The sequence below is a fragment of the Paramormyrops kingsleyae genome, chromosome 1 (genome assembly GCF_048594095.1).
Source record: "Paramormyrops kingsleyae isolate MSU_618 chromosome 1, PKINGS_0.4, whole genome shotgun sequence".
NCBI classification, from domain to species: Eukaryota; Metazoa; Chordata; class Actinopteri; order Osteoglossiformes; family Mormyridae; genus Paramormyrops; species Paramormyrops kingsleyae.
Window position 1 is genome coordinate 26537427 of NC_132797.1, and position 19776 is coordinate 26557202.

Consider the following 19776-nt stretch of genomic DNA (forward strand, 5'->3'; position numbering starts at 1 on the left):
GGGAAACCTTCCTGAACCAAACACAGATAGGAAATTCATTTTAAAGCAGTTTATTGCAAAATTAAACTGAAATATCCTGTTGGTAATTTTGGTCACCATAACATTAACATTCCAGAAGAGAACAATTCAGAGTTAAAAATCTACACGGGCCGGTCGAAGTGCCACACACAGCAGAACAAAAAGTAAACAGATCATTTATCAAAAGATATCCTTTTTTATTCAACAAAACAAACATACAAAGTCCTTTCAGAGGATTCGTCAATCACAACAAACAAAAGAATATTTTCTTACAGTTTGGGAATCTGGGCCCAGCGGACCCCTCTGACCAGATATAATCACCGATGTGCAGCTTCAGCCACAACCCACAGCAGTAGTACTGGGTGTGAGGGGAGGGGTCAGATAAAGGGGGTGGAGCCCTGCTCACTCCATGGCCCCGCCCTCCTGGTTCTCCTGCTCAGCTGTGTGATCCTCACTGGCTTCTTTTCCCTCCTTGCTTCTCTTGGACTTCTTATGTTTGTGCCGTCGATGTGCGTCTCCCTCTTCACTGTCGTGCCGCCTCCTGCTGCTGCTGCTGCGGGGGGGGGAACATGGGATAGTGGGCAGGGCATATCGAGTTAGGACGAAAACAGGGGAAACGTCTGGGGGGTATGGCAGGTAGGGGCTTGCCTGCGTGAAGACTTGTGGCGGCCTTCCTCCTTGTCCCGGTGCCGTCTCTCCCGGTGCCTCTCCTCCTTCTCCCGGCTGGCCCGGTCACGATGCCGGTCGTACCCACGCTCTCCATATTCCCGGTACCGGTAGCGCTCCTCGTCACTAAGCACACGGGTGCTTTCACTGGTCACAGTCAACAGAACTCATTTTCTCATTGGTCAACCTCAAGGCATGCCGTCATAGTAGCTATGTATATGAACACGAGCAGGGCATCACTCACCTATTGTAGGCTGGCGTGGAGGGGCTATGCTCCCTTTCACGCTCCCTGTCCCGGTCCCGGTCCCTTTCACGCTCACGTTCACGCTCATGCGGTCTCTCCCGCTGCCGCTCCCGCTCCTTGTCGCGCTCCCTCTCCTTGTCCCGTCGCTGGTAGTAGTCCCACTGCTTGGAGTTGTCCATCAGGCCGGGCCAGGTTGTCACCGGGGGGAAGCCTCCTGTGTGGTGACGGGGGGGGGGGGGTGTAAATCACTGCGACACACGCAAAACAAACCCCTAGCTGACTTAATTACCCCCCTCCTCAATTTCCTGTGGAAAAACACAGACAGAATAGTAGTGGTAAAAAAAAAATGGGGGTGGGAGGGGGGTTACTTCAAAGTGTTTGTACAGCTGGTATAAAAATGGAGGAAAAACACGACTCAAGACAAAAACAAACATGATTCAGCATCAGCCTTCGAATATCTTGGAAAAACAACGTAAAACACAGAGAAGCAACAGTAATGAAGTTTTACCAAAATTTGTATTTAAGGTTAAAATGTCACTAAAAGCTCTCACACACACACACACACACACTTTTAGTAATGGCCTCAGCAAACAACTCAGGTTTTTAAACACAGAGGTAGAGCTACCCCAGCCAAACCCGAATGCTGGTTCCAGCCCATTTGCCAGAGCGGATCCCGGACAGCGGCACCATCGGCGACGCTCAGACAGCCGGACGTGGGCGATTACGGGGGCCAGCCGATCCCCACAGCATGACTGATTAACGCCGGGCAGACGGCAGTTTGTTTGGAGAAGCCCGATGAAGAGGTGGCCCTGACGCTAAACCCTAACCCCCCACGGAGGAAACTCGTCTGTGCATGGGGGAGGTGGGGGCCAGGCACAATTACGCTATTACTGTTCACGCAGCCAGATATACTTCTTACACACACAGACACACACACAAAATATATATATTATATGCAGCCGTGTAAAAAAAACTAAGAGACCACAGCACAATGTTGTTACTCAAGTTATGGGTATGCATCTGTCAATATATCTTTTGGCAAACTGTAGCCTGGTTCTTCTCCGTTTCTCATTAATGATGGGCTTTTTCCTTGCTTTTTCGGACTTTGAGTCCTGTTTCTAGGAGCCTGATACGACCTGCCCTAGCAGTGCACTTCATGTTTCCCAGTCCTTTTGAAGGTCATTTGATGTCATCCTATGATTCATGAGAAACTGTCGGATAAGTTATCGGTCATCTCTGGTATTTGCAAGACGCTTCCCCCCTTTACCTGGCTGGTTTATGGTCGTTCCCAGTGTCTCCTGCTTCACCTTATTCCTGTGTACTGCAGTCTTAGAAATTACATGCATACATACAGTAGTAGTGTTGTCCTCCTGGGACATGATGTGCGCTTCACTAAATATGGTAATTAGCTGATTAAGATGTGTTTCAGCAGGGAAACCTCATTCTGGCCCTCCGGGATCAGAAATGGGGAACCCTAGGTTAGGACATGCCTAACTTTCAGCTTCCTAACTTCAACGCTTCATCCAGAAACCACAAGTAAAAAGTGAGCGCCACCTACCTGTGGCAAAGGGGTATGGCGGGACTTGACGGTTGTCATATCCAGCAGAATGCCCACTGTGAGGGAGGGGATGGTAAGCACAGGGTTAAACATCATAAGAGGCAGAACATTAACAACTTTCTTATAGACCTCAGGGCTCGCTTTCACTACAGCGGTCCCTGTGATAGGCTGACCTTTGGCAAGAGTAACAATCATGGTGGTCAAACTTCACGCCCGTCTGACCGCTTTACGGCAGGTGGGCTGCAGGCAGTGTATGGCTCTGCTAGGCAGATTTTCACATCAGCAAAGAGCAATAAAGCAAAACCAGAATGAAGACGTGCGTGTTCAGGAAGGGGGAGGCGGGAATGGGGAGATGAGGTAGCCGCCTGGCAGGGCAGTGATCAAACGGAGCTTTTCTGGATTTGGGGAGAGCTCTTCTGGCCCTACTTGAAACTGCTGGCAATACCTCAAGCGCAGCACAGGGGGAGAGCCAGCCGGCCCTGGGGCTGGCGCTGGAACCGGCCTCGGCCTGCCTCCGATTGAACACTTCCGCTCATGGGGGCCTGGTCCAAAAGTGCCGGATTCCAACAGGTGTCTGACGAACGCATCGCTCTATAAATACCCTCAAAAACGACACCGCTTCTTTCAGCCCCGTCCAACTTTTTGTACATTTATTTATTTCAGGATGTGCCGACGTACTCTGTGAAGCCTTAAAAGGGAGAGACGGCACACGCACAGGAAGTGACATGTGCTCCTTTTCCTTTTGGGCTGCGATTCATCAAACTACCAGGCTCACAAACCTTTCAAGTTGTTAAAGACTGGACAGGCAGTAATAATTACGACTTTATAAATGAAGACATTTAGCAAAATAAAGAACAAACATCTGGACTGCTGGCCTGCAATAAAGTATATATTTTATGCAGAGCAAAAAGTCATCAGTTGCAATTCGAAATGAATTCAAATGCAACCACAGTGCAAAAAATGTACAGCAGTAAAAATGCAATATTTAGATCCCAGAATCAGAACTGGAGACTTTGAGCAGGAGCAGCAAAACCGGCACAGTCCATATTAAAGTCTGAGTTGCGGTGGATTGGATGGGGGGTCAGACAGAGGTAAACTAACCAGCCACCAGGAATGGCTAAGCGTGTGTGACAAATACCAGCAGGTCTACTGGGCTGGGACAAACTGGAATGGGAAGCAAATACATTTGGTGGGTGGGGGGGGGGAAATGAACCCAATGTCAGCACTGGATACGGAGCATATGCTATGGCATACAACCGCCCCCCACCCCAAAAACAAGCCACCGTGTCCCCAGCCTTCGGCTAACCTTACGCGCAATTGTCCCCGGTTATATCAGTTCCCGGGGGGAATTTAAGGAGGCAAACGAGCCGGAAGCCTGAAATTAATGACTCCGGCTGAGGCAAGGTCACCACAGTGATGGAGCAAAGAGGGCGGGGGGTTCCCTCAAACAAGAGAGGGAGAGAATGAAACTGCAAAACACTCCCCCTCAATTCTCAGACTGCCACGACCCAGGCTTGCAGCGGAGGGATGCTGGCACAGGATTCCGGAAAGGCTAACGAGCCTCCTATGGATGCTGTGTAATCCTGGAGCGGGCCGTACCCCAAATCCTTCCCTCGTTCTTCCTTCTCAGGCCGCCTCCATAACCCCCCCCCCCCTTCTCAGCTGCAGGCTCAGGGAAGGGGTAGTACGCTTTCTTAGGCTCAGGATAGCAGAGTCACGCATCAGAGAGCCAGGAGATATGACAGTGGTTAAGAGAAGAGGCCACGCACTTCCCCCTATCCTATCGGCCAGATAAGAGCCTGATGTCTGGTTACTGTCGGCCTGTTATGCTCAGGGGACTCGTCCAGGATGGAATCGGGGCTCCTCCACCTCAAAAGGCTTTTTAAAAAGCTTAACATGGCCTTTTAGATCAACGCTGCACGATTTCCCTAGAGTAACAAACAAAACGTGCAATGCATTCTGGGCGAAAAGGCTGTTTACCATAAACCACAACCCACACACAATGCCTGCAATCTGCCATCACGCATGCTTTCACCTGATGGCCCTCTGTTTAGTCATTAAGCCTTTTCGATGTTTAACTTGGACCATTATCTGGTGGTCCAATCTGGGTAAACTATTTTACACACTAGTCTATGCATATAAGGCCCCCCATCTTAGTTCCTGCCCCCCTGCCTATGGGCAATCCTGCCTGCAGCACCCCCGAGACCTATCCTTCCATTTCTCCCCCCGACTCCATCTACCTCCATCACCATGGGGACTGAGACCATGCCTCCTTTGTGGGAGAAGAGCCACAATCTCTCTCTCACACACACACACACACATCTGGATATGTTCAGGGGGTGACAGCTAAGTGAGGTAACATATGAGGGACAGGCCAAAATGGCACGAGAAAATAAACAGCTCTGTTCACAAGAAATAAGGTAAAAGAAATGTCCGGTTTACGTACCTGTCCAGGGTAGGGATGAGAGAGGGAGGGGGCGGGCCAGGAGGGGGAGGGAAGCCTGAAACAGCAAAGACACCGTGTAACAGAGTCAGAGCCATTACAGATGCTGCCTGAAGATATCTCCCCACCATAAAAGGTAACTAACTACAACTGACTGCTCTGATAGCCAGAGTAAAATTGTTACACAATAACAACATCCTGCCATGGTTTTCACTTGTTTTCTTCCCAAAATAGCAAATTTTCTTACCACAGAAAAACAGTTTGGGTGTTATCAGGATTCTCTCTAGCTTTTCAAAAGTATTAGCCATTGACGCTAACTGTACTGGAGTTTCAATAGCCACAAATAATATGCATTAGCCACAAAGTCATCCTCGTGCTAAAAGCGGGACTTGCTTCTATAGATGCAAAAAGGTGAAATTTATATCTCTGTTGAGAAGTGGTGGGCAGTGGTGGCTTAATGATTAGGGAAGCGCACTTGTAATTGAAAGATTGCTGGTTCGAATCCCCGACCAGCAAGGCACCACTGAGGTACCCTGAGCAAGGTACCGCCCCCGGGCGCTGAATTAGCTGCCCCCTGCTATGTCACATATGGGTTACATGCAAAGGACACGTTTCGTTGACTGCTGTGGTGTGTCAACAATGACCACTGATCACTAAGTAGACTGGCATTGTCTAGCAATGTTTCTATTACTAGAATGCACCTTTTGTTCCTCACTGTATATGATTATCCCAAAAACACCCTTTAGTTCTTAATTAAACTTTAGAGATCATCTATAGCATGAACAGGTTGATAACAAAATTTGAATGTATATAGAAAATTTATGTCATGCATCCTCTGGCTCCTAATCACCCTCTGTAACACGCCAACCTGCCTCGTAGCAGCTGCATGGTGAGCCGTGCCTGTGCTTCAGTATGCTGTCAGGTAAACCACTGAAGCTTTCTGAACCCTGTCTCTCAGTGAAGCCTATACATGCTTCATCAGACCATCATGGAATGATGATTTAAGAGTGCTTCCCTGCTTAGAATAACATACAGTACACTGAATTAAGAGCATGGCTGTACCTTTTCAATCCCTTATCCTCCACAATTGAAAAGGTTTGGAAATCATATCACTGGCAATCATAAGTCATTTCCTGATCTATTGTGTTTTAAGTCACATTTCGTTGTCTATATGTCCATCTTTTCTCTTTGGGATCAGGACACGCTGTAACTCATTTAAGCTTCAACTTTCGTGCTCAAGGAGTTATAAATATATAGTTAAAAGAGTTTGGTTACTGGAATTTGATTGGCTTTAGAAAATGGCTCTGGCTCTCATCATTCAGACGTTTGCTTAAAATAGCCGGCTGTTAAAGCAGACTCATTTGCGAACAGCCGTCACTAGTATCCACCTGTTGGTCTAAGTGAAGGTTGCAGTAGTAATAGAATATTTGAGAAAACTTGGAAAGCAAACAGCGTATCACCGAAGCATTTAGTGTAATACAGAAAACGACTGCTATGGTGGGATTGCAAGTTTGGTCTTCACCAGTGAGGCAAAATGCTTGAGAACTAAGCTCAATACACTTGCATTTTAAGCTAGTTTTATGTTTTTAAATTAAGAAACAGCCAGAGAAGTACGGCTTTAGATAACTTACCAGGAGGTGGAACAGTGATGGGTATTCCTGTAGGACACAAAGAGAGACATCAAGAGAAATCTCTTATCCACATATCCAGTCAGGGATGGGGGGGCTGGGTGGACCACAGACTACTGAATGTGGAAGTCAAACCCCCCCCCAAGCCCTTAATCGGCCTCCTGCTAATCAGTCACTCCCAGAAGCAGGTCACACGGGTTGCGATATGAAGCATGTGCATGTATCAGGACGTCTTAGTGCATGACAGTGCATATGCAAGCACCAGGTGCCAAACTATGAGAACGTGGGTCAGGGTCGAGCTGCCAATATCATGTTCCAGAAGGGCCCTGGCACCAGGGATCACCACCCTTCCTAGCAGAATCAGCTAGCAGGGCTCACAGAATGATAGGCAATTTATTAATCGGAAATTATATAACCCATGGAAAAAAGCTAACCCAGCAAACAGATCAGGTTAGTCAAGATTTAGTGCAGTTTTTCCATCTTTCCAGACAATTCACATTTTCACTCCCTTGGACCAAAAACAGGGACTGTTTGGGGGTCTCCAAGGACTGGTTTGAGAAGCACTGGCTTAGTGTGAGTAAACACCAGAGTGCCATTGTATCACGACTATTACTATGAACTTTTTACCCCTCCGGCAGGCAGAAACCCTTTTGCCCTGGGGGCAAATTAATTCGTTAAATTAAAAACATCTACTAGCCATATGGTGACTAAAATATCTGCCTGTTTGAGGACAGATACCAGATGTCTGTCCTGGGGTAACAGCTATACATTCATGGAGACGGGATTCAGGACGACGACTGCCCTGAGGGGATCAGCCTGGAGGAGGGTGTTCTATAACATCTGGTGAAGCTGCCACTCAACGGGCACCTGGGGAACTCGACACACACGTCTGGGAGCAGCTCATCAGCGCCATCTGGGAAAGCCCCACCCCAGCAACATCAACAGTAACAAGCTGTTCGGAGCATGAACAATTAAGCAGCGCGACAAGCAATTGCTCTGCACACGATGGTATGCCTGGAAAGCAAGCCTGCTACAAGCATTGACAGAACAATGTAGAGCAGAGGAGAAACAATGACTTCATGCTATCACCAGGCTATGCTAACACGCCAAAATGGTAAAATTATACGATTTCATGCTAGCCAATGACTGGGCAAAACAGTAACAGAACATAACAGGGCAGAGCTATGTTAGCAGGCAATGGGGTAAACAGGATAAACCTATATTAGAAAGTGGCTGGAAAACAGGATAGAGTTACGCCAGCAAGTGGCAGGGTAAAAGGAGGGAGCTACGCTAAAAAACAGGGTGATTGCAGGATGGAGCTACGCTAGTGGTGGTGGGGTAACAGGATAAAGCTACACTAACAAGCGCCGGGGTAACAAGATGAAAGCATGCTGGCAAGTGGAGGGGTCACAGGACAGAGCTACGCTAGCAAGTGGCAGGGTAACAAGGCTGAGCTACGCTAGCAGGTGGTGGGGTAACAGGATGGAGTCACACTAGCAAGCTGCAGGGTAGCAGGACAATGCTATGCTAACAAGCGGAGGAGTAATACAATAACACAACAGTATTCCAGCAAACACTGCAGTGAAGCAAGAACAGGGTCACGCTACACTAGCAAATACTGGACTGACAGGACGGCACCAAGCTAACAGTTAACAGGGTAGTGCTAAGCCAGTGAACATATGGCAGCCCTAGCTGCTGCCAAGGCCCTATTTTTATCCCCTCCCACATTTGCAGCACAAAAGGAAGTGAAAGGAGCGCAGCTTCAAAGCACCGCTGGCAGAGCGCACGGCGCCCCCGATCAAAGCGGCCGCACCGGGAGCCCTGGCACGAGCCGGGCCGGCTCAGCACAACCAGAGGAGGCCGGCTATTCGGAGGCCCTTTGAAGGAGCACATCTGGAGACGGCACGCTCCCGAGTCCGGCCCACCATCTATGCGGCGCCACCTGCTACGCAAACACCTGGAGGACACGGGCTTGGGACACGGTCACACCAGGATGGCGGGTGAATACAGATACACTATATGACCAAAAGTATGTGGACGCTCCTACTAATTCAAGGAATTGCCTAATTAAACCAAACCCATTGCTGGCACAGGTGTATAATTAAGCACACAGTCACGCAATTTGCTGCAACAAACATTAGCAGCAGAATGGATGGATGTACAGATGAGATTAGTGACCTTCCACCCGGCACTATTACTGGACGCCATCTTTCCAGCAAGTCAGTTCATCACATTTCTATCCTCAAGAGCTGTCATGGTCAACAACAAATGAAGTGACTTAGAAGGTCAACATGTCTGGGAGCTAGTTCAGCTGTGAAGTGCTCGGTCACCCAATATCAACACCCAACCTGAATGGCAGCAAATCCCACCAGCAATGTTCCAAGACATAATGGAAAGTCTTCCTAGAAGAGCAGAGGCAATTTACAGGAACAAAGCGTGACCAATTTCATCTTAATACCCTTGGATTCGGAATGAGATGCTGGACAAGCTGGTGACAACATTCTTTTGGCCATATAGTGTATGACTGTCAGAGGTTCAGAGAGACGCACACACTCCGCAGAATGGCACCCAATTCAGTTACTTACTTGGTGGGGGGATTAGTGGGGGGGCGGTGCTAACGTTAGGTGGTGGTGGCATGAAGGGGGGAGGGGGGATGTTGGGTGGTGGTCCCGGAGGAAAGAACGGCGGCATCTTGGCAGGGGTGGAGTCAGCGTCGGACGACGAGTGTTCTGATATCACCTGTGAGGCACACACATCAGCACGAGTAAGCCTTCAACGACACACATGCAGTCAGCTGATCCAGCCAGATTTTATCCCACACACACCTGGATGTTGTTGCCGTCCACATTATGTCGTCTTCGCCCCTCAACACGACTGATGGTGGCTGTCTGCCCTCCTATCACATCAATAGTGCCTGAGCTCTTCCTGTAGACACACGTCGAACGGCAAGTCCATCATTTTGACACACTTTTTTCCCTCAAGACCACCCCCCCCATCCAACACCATTAACTGGACAGCACACTCGAAGCACCACCAACTCTGCTCCATCCACTTCGACTGAGTTAGATTGAGGGATTTCCATAGTTAATTTGTAGGTATTTGATTATAATTATGTCAATTTACTTCATTCATTGATTATAATTATGTCCATTTACTTCATTCATTTACATCTTTCATATTTCTTATTTTTATATTTCTTTCTGTCCTTGCTACTCGCTCATCAAGTTCTTTGCCTCTCATACAATTTACTCTCACCAAGGCTGTCTGACCCTCTGGCTCCGGGAGTCTGTATGAAGACCATAGATAAAGGGCCTGTTTCCCTCAGTGGGGGCACAGACAGACACTGAACCGTGTGAAACATTTTTCTGTAACATCTTCATTCTGTCTTAATAAACTGCTTAAGCTTAAGGAACCTGCCTCATCATTCGACTAAAAGAACCTGAGATTTCACTGAAGAAATCTATGAAGATGGAGGTGCTTGTTTTCAGATTTGTTTATGATCTTTCTCAGATCCATTCTTCCTGGCATCAGGGATCACACACATGCTCGCCACGGCCACGCAGAGGGAGCTACCTGTGTATTACACTGACACACAAACGTCCACAAAAACAAACTGTAAAACTTTAGCACACCTTAACTGAGTAACCACTGACAAGAAAACTGAGGGAAATGGAATTCAAGCAAACAGAGTGATGGGTTACTGACAAAACAAGACACATTTAGCGAGAAGCTGCATCCCAACTGCAGCACGGTGTGCGATTTTGTGCCTGCGTTACTGCCATTCTGCATAGTCTGCCTCCCCTAGAGCACAACAAAAATCATTCCCGATGCAGCGCTCCCTAGGATTTGAACCCACAACCTTTGAGTTGTTAGCATAATGCTCTTCTTGATGAGCTACAGGAGCCATTACTAAAAGTTTGAAGAAGTAGAGCTGCATCAGTGACCCAGAGAGGTGTTGGGGGTCTGTATACCCTGCAGCTCACCCTCACCTTCAGCCCCCACCCCCCTGTTAATGCAGTGCGCCCCACATCTGGGTAGCCCAGCATAGATGGCAATAACCACCACCAGCAGGACACTGACCCACTTCCATCACCCAGGTTTAATCCCTGTTACCTGGGTGGACAGAGGGTTGTTCAGGGGTTCAAAGGGCAGAAGCGTGGGGCAGCTAGACCCTAGGAGCCTGTTAGGGGTCATAGGTCCAAAGATGACTCTGTTTACAGGGTGCTGCTTCAGCCTAAGAGCAGATAAACTTGCCAAACGCAAGCTGGGGGCGGGGCATAGCTAGCATATACCATTTGACACATGCTTATTAACTTTTACATCTTTTCCACTGGGATCTGGCCCACATCCTTAACTAGTGGAAGACAGCTCAGTCTTAGCATTTTACACGGCACCTGACTTTTGGGGAAGGGGGAGTGAGTTGGCCTTCTTCATACACAAGCTGCTCATGCTTCCTGTTTGGCTAGAAGGCAATTAAAAAGAACGAAAATATATATGCGCTTCTGCTAAATATTTACAAACACAACCATGCCTGGAAACAGATCTTCCAGTAAACCATTAGGTGTGCAAGTGAGTCGTGACACGACGGCCCACGTGTTCCCATGACGACGGCCATGGCCTGGGGTCAGCAGACGGGCCACAGGTACGGCGCCGGTCTTACACGAACACCCCGCGACAGAATGGGGCCACACACACGGGATCCGAAGCTAACGGCCAGTGCTGCCGTGGCCAGGGGGAGGACAGAAATACAGCAGCTGTGGGCAGTCCTCTACAGGCTGCTCATACGGCTATGGGTGCATCCAAAATCGCATAGGTTTAGCCATTTTTCCCCTCACAGGCACAATGCACGACACAGTAAACTTGTGAATGTATTGTGAAAGTATTTGGACATTGATGCAATTCCTGTAATTTTCTCTCTGTATAATGGATTTGAAATTAAGCAATCAAGTATTGTCAGCCAACAATGTTTATGTTAATTCCATCAACATCCAAATTAACGTCCTGTTTCTTCTCTTGAGATGCTTTGCTAGAACGCCATGCTTTTGATTGTTGGTCTTTTTCGATTGTTTTTAACTTTTGCAGGGATCAGGCCACGTCCAAGTTAAGAATCTGGGTCAGGTAATATGTAAGAGGGCAACCGCAATATGTCAGAGTTGAGAAGAACAGTCGAGAAGCTGGTTTCTATCAAAACATAGTACATACTGTGTAAGCATTAACGTACCATTCAATAGAACATTTTAGTTCGGTATACACAACAAAACGAATTAATGCATTTATTAATATCAAACATAAAATCTGAAGTAGATATTCAACACAGAAACCGTTATCCTAATTGTGACTGGGAGTTGGCTGTGGCAAACGGTCGTTACAGTTAGTCATAATCAGTGGTTTGGGAACATTTTGGTTCCCCAATAAATTACACCAACATTGGAGAGAGAGCAGTTGATTAGACCAAGACTGTCTGTCGGATCTGTGATGTCAAACTTGGATATGTTGCTGGAAACACATCCAACATCCTAACTCATTTAAGATGATTATCCAAGTGCATGTATGACCAGAGCAAAGCAGAAACAGAAGCCTCTGCAAGTTTGTCTCCCCGTGGCATTTAAGGTGCTTTTGCCAGGAAATTCAGACTGATTTTTAGGGCCCTAAAAATTATTACGACTATAGGGGTGTCACCGCTACAGATACGTAACTATACTCAGTAAGAGATATACGTATAAAAAATGTGTTATTTTTACAATGTGCAAATAAGCATCTCTTAGGTTTTGTTGTGTTTGCAGTTTTAATCATTTCAAATTCTGGTTTTCCTTGCAGTACTGATAGTATGCGATTTCGGAAACACTTCATTATTATGATGCAAGATTCAAGACAGAGAAACTTCACAAGAAAAAAGGCCTAAAAATGACAGCAGGACAAACAGCACAATGGCACTAAACCGTCTACAGAGCTCACCAACAGACAAGCACAGCACAGAGCAAACCCATGCGACAGCAGAACCACGCACCATGCAGGAGCCTTGGACACTTACGGATAAAAGGAGGTGTCCGGTGGAGGCCCCCCAGGCCACTGTGGAGGGGACATCCTACATGTGAGGAGTCAGGAGGGTGGGGAGGAACAAAGTAACAGCGGTTTCATACCACCCCTCACACGGTGCTGACACAACCAAGAGAGTCACAGCTGGGGGCAGGGAAGGAGAGTCAAGCATAAGAGCAAAGGGGATGAGAGTCAGAGTCTGGGGAAGAGGGATTACAAAGGAGGACAGTCACAGCTCAGCCTAAGAGGATCTACAAAAAGGAAGAGAGTCAAGCTCAGCCTAAGAGAAGACAGTCTGCAAAGGGTACGGGAAGGTGGTTTACAGGAGAGGTGCTCTCTCTCTCTCTCTCTCTCTCGCGCGCACGCACGCACACGCGCGCACACACACACACACACACACACACACACACGGAAGTAACAGGAAGGCACAAGGGAAATAAAAGAAAGAAAAGAAAGAAATCACACCCTGTTACACGACTGCTGTAAGATCTGCATTCGGACACCCCAGGATCAGGGCTTTAGATAACGGGTGTACCACCAAATCTAATGCCCACAATTTGATAAGCAGATTAGAAGTACTCTAGTATATTAATGAAAGGCATATTGTGACACCCAAAAATTTGTAATCTAAATAAATTTGTATTCTTGTGCTCATTAAATGTGTCGGATTTCAAACAGCAAAAGTATCACTACACCACCGACATCACCTTATCCACGATATCTCCTCTTTTGAATGCTGATGTTACTACTGAGCTGTCCCTTTCTTCACTGTGACTTCAGTGCTTATTACGTCAATGATTTACCAAAACAATCACACGTAGCGTGATCCGCTAACCGAAGTTAATAAGCATAAGGATACACTGAATTTATACAGATTACTAACTTTTTGGTGTCACAATACACCTCTCATTGCATACAACTAATCTGCTTATCAAATTGTGGAGCATACAGTATTGGAAAGTCAACTTCTAGACAGATTCCCCTGGGTGTAAATATGCCGGTATGCCCATTATCTACAGTCCTGATTGATAGTTGGGACAGAATGACCAGGGAGTCCAAAACAGCATGTAAACACTGGATTCGATAAATTAAGTACATCTCTAGAACTCTCAAGGGAGGGGGGGCAACACAATGTAAGCAAACACAGTAGAAGTAGCTGACAAGGCAAACAGAGGCTAGTCCATGGGTAACTGATGCACCAGGAAACCGAAGGGAGCAGTAATGGATATGTCACACAGGACACTCAAGCAGAAGGCAAGGATACTCCCAGGGCAGCCTGGGTTTAAGTCCTGCCCCTAGTGGCTCAAGACTCACCTAGCATTGGGCACGCCCGACTTGTACATGTTGCTGGGGGAAGTGAAATCGGGCTTAGGCGTGGCCATGCTTGTGTCCCTCTCGCTGTTGCCTGTCCGTCCTTGCTGTACCTTTAGAAGGTGGGGGGGGGATATCAGGAACTGCTGACGAGTTCTGCATAATGCCATCAATGGGGGAAGGGGGTCCCTTCTCACATTTTCCACAGTGCCTTAGATCAGACAATGTGGCAAAACACTGTCCATGACATGTAACTGAAGCTCAGAAGCACCCTTACCATGATCTTGCTGGTTGTAGATGCTAGGGTCATGACCTCCAGACCCATGCGCAGCCGCTTCTGCTTCTCACAGTAAGCCTTCCACGTCTCCTCATTGAAGCCATAATTGAAGTAATCCGACAGGTCTGCGCCTGAGGGAGCCGGAAGGGGAAAGATCAACACCAAGGCAGAACTTCTACGGAACCATGTGGCCCAAAACTCCATATCAAAAAACCATGGACTGGAAAAGACAATGAATTCTCTGAACACTTTTTCCAACAGAGAGAAGTCTTGCCTGGCTTTCTCCAAGGTTTCTCCTCAAAGGACTCCATGTCCACCTCCAGCACTGGGATTCCATTGATGCTACCAGGGGCTTCCAAATCAACTCCTTTGGGCTTAGGGCCAGCTATATAGGAGAGACAAAGTTAGCACGAGACCCCCCACCACCACAGAAACCCACCAGCTCGGGTCAGAAGTCATGACCAGACACAAAGGAGCCATCTATACCTGGAACATAGGGCCGGCCAGTGGTCTTAATATTGAGGTTCACTGGAGTAGCTCCGTATGCCCTGGATAAAACAAATCCAAGGTCAAATGTCACCACAAATGACATCACCAACAGACTGGAAGAAGGGTCGACTGGGTTTATATTGTATATTCAGTTACACTTACCCATACTGAGGTGCCCCTGTCTTAATATCACCAATGGTCACTCTAACGTCGTCATCGTCATCATCATCACTGTCACTGTCGCTCTCCTCTTCCTCCACAGCAGGCTGGCAAGGCAAATATCTCAATACTTAAGCAAAGGTATCCATGGGTCAGGAGCCAATAAGCCCCACTTACATTAACCTCTAAAAGTATTAGGAACTTTACCTGACTGGCCACCCCATTCCCAGCAGCCTCCTCTTCAGGTGGGGGTGGTGCCAAGGCACTGAAATCAAAGGAACAAGAGCGCTGTCACAAAAATCCAACTAAATCACCACTTCTCTTCTTGGCATATGGGCATCACATATTTAAAAAAAAAAAAAAAAAAATCATATGGTGATTACTAGACACAGACTGCAAAGGATGTTCGCAGTTAAAGACCATCCCTACTGATTATCTGCCTGTAGAATGACAACAGAAGAACAACTGACGGTTTCAGCAGTAAGCCATTATTGGGTTCTCAAACATGTGGCGGGATAGGGCAGCTGGTACTGAACACAGAAGGTGATTGATTTTGAGAACTCATGTTCTGTCAAATGAAACCGGAACCATATTAACTTATCATGCGGTTATACACTTGAAAAAGAATATGTTTCAAAGCATTATTTTATTCATCAGAAAAAAATGAAAATGTTCTGAGTAATCTGACACCGCAGCATGAAATGATTTCAAAATCAAAAGGAATGAATTCAATGGTCCAAACCATTTCCAGGTTCTTCTATATATTCAATATGGCTATACTTAGGTTACACGCACAGTCTTCTGGCCCTCAAAACGAGCAGGTCAGCATTTCACGTTATTAATTTTTCAGTACGAAAAATTCTTAAGAGCTGCCATTAAAAATGAACAGGCTAACAAAACTCAGGATTGCCTTGTGGTCCTGCCTCAGGCGAATCATGTCCTAAAGAGAGTCTATTCTGAGAGGAGACTCAGCTTGGAAGAAAGCATGGCTGCTTACTATATCAACTACATAAAGCAGAAATGTTTGGCGCTGGTCCAGGACAGATGCAGTGACAGGGAGGGCTTTCAATTTGATAGACAATACAAGCCAATTATTAACCTAATTAAAGTGAGTTTAAGCTTCTCTGACAGCAGTTTAAAGATAGCCAGAACACCTCCATGCAGTGTGACCCCCCCCAGCCCAGCAAAGTTACTAAACAGACATGTCACTTAAAATAAGACAAGTCTGGCAAACTGCAAAGGGGTTTTACAGCATCCATTACAGCTGTGATGACAGGCCGCTTTGCTGGACTGAGCCATGGCTCTGCCAAAATGCTGCTGGGGTGGAGGTGCAGGGATTTATTGGACCAAAGCAGCCGCAGTGAAGGACGGGCATAATGACTGCAGGGCTGCACCTGCAGGGTTCTCCCAACACAGAAGCGGCAGTGTCGCATTGCTGCGGCAGTTTGCTGATACTGGTAAATGGCGCAGAGCACCTGGCATCACTGAGCTGCTCTGCCCATACTGAGCTTTTAGGAGAAGAGCAACACTGCTGAGTGAGTGGGCACGGGCACCGAAGGAGCGGGCAAACTATAAACACCAGGCAGGGGGCCTGGCCCTCAGCCAAGAGCTGCCTGACTATTTTAGATAGAAAGCCATCTAAAACCAGACTCAAACCTTAAAAAAAAAAAAAGACTAATATTCTTATTGACAGGATTCTCAAAGATCTAATTCTGTCACATCATTTAGAAGCTCTGCAGACACTTGTTAGAACATTATACCTTTACCTATAGGTACTACACAGGGGGAGACAGAAGGAAAAGATCCAATCAAATCACTTTGTCACATTAGTTAGCACTTGGTAAGAGCAAGTGAGGGAATAACTTGTGTGCAAATTCCCACAGCAGCAACGATGAAGTAGTGCAAATGAAACAAGACAAGACAAAACAATGGTGCAAAAGGAAGTATAGAGGGAATATATGGCATTGTACTAAAGAGTAAATATTTAATGTAAATAGTATGCAAAGAGGAACAATAAATATAACAAAAAACAAACAGCCACATGAATACGAGTATGGATGGTGGATATGGATGGCAGAATGATTCACTGACCAGAGTGAGATCACTGTCATGAAACAGGAACCCACCACCTGTGGTCATAGGTCAACACCTGCAATCACTGCATGAATGCAAAACTTACACTTTCACCTTCAGCCACAATGAACAAAAAAACCTGGAGAGTTTAACCAGCTCTAAGAGGACAACAGGACTGGAAATGGGGAAACTTCAGTTTATAGTTACCTGACAGTGACAGAGGACTCTGACTCTTCTCCCTCCTGCTTGTTCTCATTCTCGTCTGACCAAAAAAAAAAACCACAATTATTCTCGATCACCGTGGAGATTAGATTATTTTTATACTGCAAGAAACCAAATTACTAAATGAAAGCCATCGTCAGGTACAACTTATTATCCAAGTTGTAGCCCACATGATAAACATTGCCACATAACTGCAGAAATTCGCAATTGAAAAACCTTTCATTCGACACGATACAGGAAACAAATGTCAAACAACTGACAGTAAGCAGCAACATGGAACTATATTTGGCAACGAAAGATGCATTTGAAAGTAACTGCAGTCATGTTGTGCCTCGGGAGTTAGTTAGTAGGTCGGACTACACAACTTACCTCCATAGAGCCATTCCTCCTCTTCGTCTCCTGCGCTGGCGTCCGTAGTCGTTTTATCTGCTTCTTCGGCTGACATACTGTCCCAAACAGACGCCCCTTCAACAAAAAAAACCCAGATTCAGGAGACTGTCGTGTGGAATAATAATAAAAAAAGACTATACTACCCCCAGGCAACCCCACCGTATAAAATGATAGGTGAAGATGTTTTAACGTATGACAGAATCCACGAAATAAATAAATTCGGTTCGATGTTGTTTAAAGTACAGCGTGTCCATGAAGATACTAAACACGTTCCCGTAGGGATACCATTAGATGACCCTCGACCCGGCAGTGAAAAACCCCGCTGTTCCGCGCACCGGAAGCGCTCCATCATTGGTCATGGAAGAAGTTTCCGTACGCTTCACAATGGCAGCTAAACTAGTGTTTCCCAGTCCCTTTCCTAGATACACTTTTCACCAAAACCATATATATGAATTCATTTAAATATATTATTTTACGCCAAAAACTTTTTTTTACAAAAGCATAGCACTGTAAAATTCTATATTACAATGTACGGCTAACGGTTATCATGTTAAGACGCTTAACTGAGTTACGAAGTTAACGACTTATCAGAATACTTTTCTTAACTTAAAACATGGATAAACCTCCACCCATGAAAATCCAATCTCTTTTAATGTTACTAACTGTTACTAAGAGACGCTAATACTTTTGTTTACACGGTTAGCGCACAGTGATACACACTTTGACGGTAAAATAAAGGAAATAAAAAGATACCAAGTTACAAGTCGGCGAACGACGCATCAAATTCACATACCTTTTACACAACCTGTTTCTTACTTAAAGTAAAATGTTTTCAATAGATTACAATCCAATTCTAAACGTAACTACATTTAAGTATATGTTAGCGGCATCGAGCCGTAGAACATGGCGCGAGGATTGTGCGCATGACGCGTATCGCGCGACGCTAAATGCCACGTCACTGTCCGGAGACGCCGCTACATGTGTGTTAATGTTGTTGTTGAGTTAGGGGCGTCTGACGCTTGAAAAACTCTTTAAGGTGATCGTATTCTTATCATTTCTGAAACTGACTCATCGCGGACAATGCTGACAGCGGAGGGTTTATCATGTTTTCCTCGCCAGATGTGGGATAAGGTGCTGTCGAAGGTGAAGAATTCGGTCGTTTTCATTGATGACTGGTGCGCCGAGAGCCTTCACTGGGTCGGAGGTGCGACTGTTTTTCTCGATGCCGGCGCTCGCAATTTGAAACAATTCTCCAGCTTCGAAGCTGGCGGTGAAAACGAGCCGAAAGCAGTGTTTGTTGTGAGCACTTTGCTGAAAGGACGAACGGCTGACATCATTAAAGATATCATCTCGCTCAGTCATTTTCAGTACTGCATCGTCTTCACTGCTGTAGCTCACTCCATACACCTCCTGGCCAATAATGTCACCACTGAATTGGAGGGTAGTCCCGTATTCGAGCAGTTTGAAGAGAAACTGTGCGAGTGGATGGGAGACATGAACTTTACTGCAGAGGTTATGTACATTCCCCTGTCTTTCGCACCTGTGTCCCCTCAGTTACTTCTTGCACCGGCTTTTGGCGACCTCTTCCCACTGCATTCTGGGGACTTGGAGTCCATTAACAGAAAGCGGCCTGACAAGAAGAAGTTTGGCCACCTCTCTGAGATTGATGTTCATTCTCTAAGCCCAGACCTGCAGATTGAGATTAAATCCTTGGTGTCTGCGCTCAACTCCATGTTTGAGTTCACCAACACGCGGGAGGAATGCTTTGCTGTGGGACCCTTGAGCCGTATTATTGCTGGGGACCTGGCGAACTACCCCCAAGCCAAAAACAGACGAAAGATTGCCCCAAACAAAGCATCCATTGTTTTCATTGATAGGAACCTGGATTTGGCAGGTGAGATGGCATTATAACCTTCTATACAACCTACAGCATTAGAATCACAAGGAAGTTTATCTGCCTCTCTTGTGCACATTTGCCTGGTGTTGGGCTAATCTAGGCTTAAGTCTAGGATTTTTTTAAGGTGAGGGGCATAAGAGGGCCATAATTCATACTCTGAGGCTAATGATGTGACTTGAACCAGTGTGTGACACCAGGGGAGGGGGCACTCCAGGGTCCAGTCAGCATTCAGCTAGGACCAGTACCCCTGTGGTCCTGCCCCTGGTTTCTTCTCATTTTTGTGGTGAAGCAATTTAATTAAATCGTACTGCATCCCTTGTATCCCCTGATGTGACACCAAGGCATCTCTCTTTTTTCGCACTGGT

The 19776-nt window shown here is 46.5% G+C and overlaps 2 protein-coding genes across 11 annotated transcripts in view; one reads left to right on the forward strand and one right to left on the reverse strand.

The window, feature by feature from the left end:
* Positions 1 to 34: 34 nt before the first annotated feature.
* Positions 35 to 18456, reverse strand: fip1l1a (FIP1 like 1a (S. cerevisiae)). Of its 10 annotated transcripts, none has more exons than XM_023823591.2 (19): positions 18308 to 18456; positions 17494 to 17589; positions 17110 to 17164; positions 15037 to 15094; positions 14833 to 14936; positions 14668 to 14729; positions 14456 to 14566; positions 14182 to 14312; positions 13908 to 14017; positions 12589 to 12642; positions 9383 to 9482; positions 9143 to 9296; positions 6561 to 6587; positions 4933 to 4987; positions 2932 to 3060; positions 2487 to 2542; positions 929 to 1142; positions 667 to 831; positions 35 to 571 (listed from the first exon to the last, which is right to left on the reverse strand). In XM_023823591.2, the coding sequence occupies exons 2-19, from the start codon at positions 17567 to 17569 to the stop codon at positions 421 to 423; spliced, it is 1812 nt and encodes a 603-aa protein (XP_023679359.1). In that variant the 5' UTR covers positions 17570 to 17589; positions 18308 to 18456; the 3' UTR covers positions 35 to 420. The 10 variants fall into 10 exon arrangements, with proteins under 10 accessions (XP_023679359.1, XP_023679351.1, XP_023679352.1 ...); XM_023823583.2 differs by lacking the exon at positions 18308 to 18456 and adding an exon at positions 17674 to 17826 and having other exon boundaries at positions 35 to 568; XM_023823584.2 differs by lacking the exon at positions 18308 to 18456 and adding an exon at positions 17674 to 17825 and having other exon boundaries at positions 667 to 810.
* The window catches only part of scfd2 (sec1 family domain containing 2), a 71056-nt gene continuing 69736 nt past the window's right edge, over positions 18457 to 19776 (forward strand). The window contains exon 1 of the mRNA XM_023823581.2: positions 18457 to 19408. Within this exon, the coding sequence (XP_023679349.2) occupies positions 18595 to 19408 (814 nt within the window). The 5' untranslated portion in view covers positions 18457 to 18594. The remainder of the gene's footprint in view (positions 19409 to 19776) is intronic.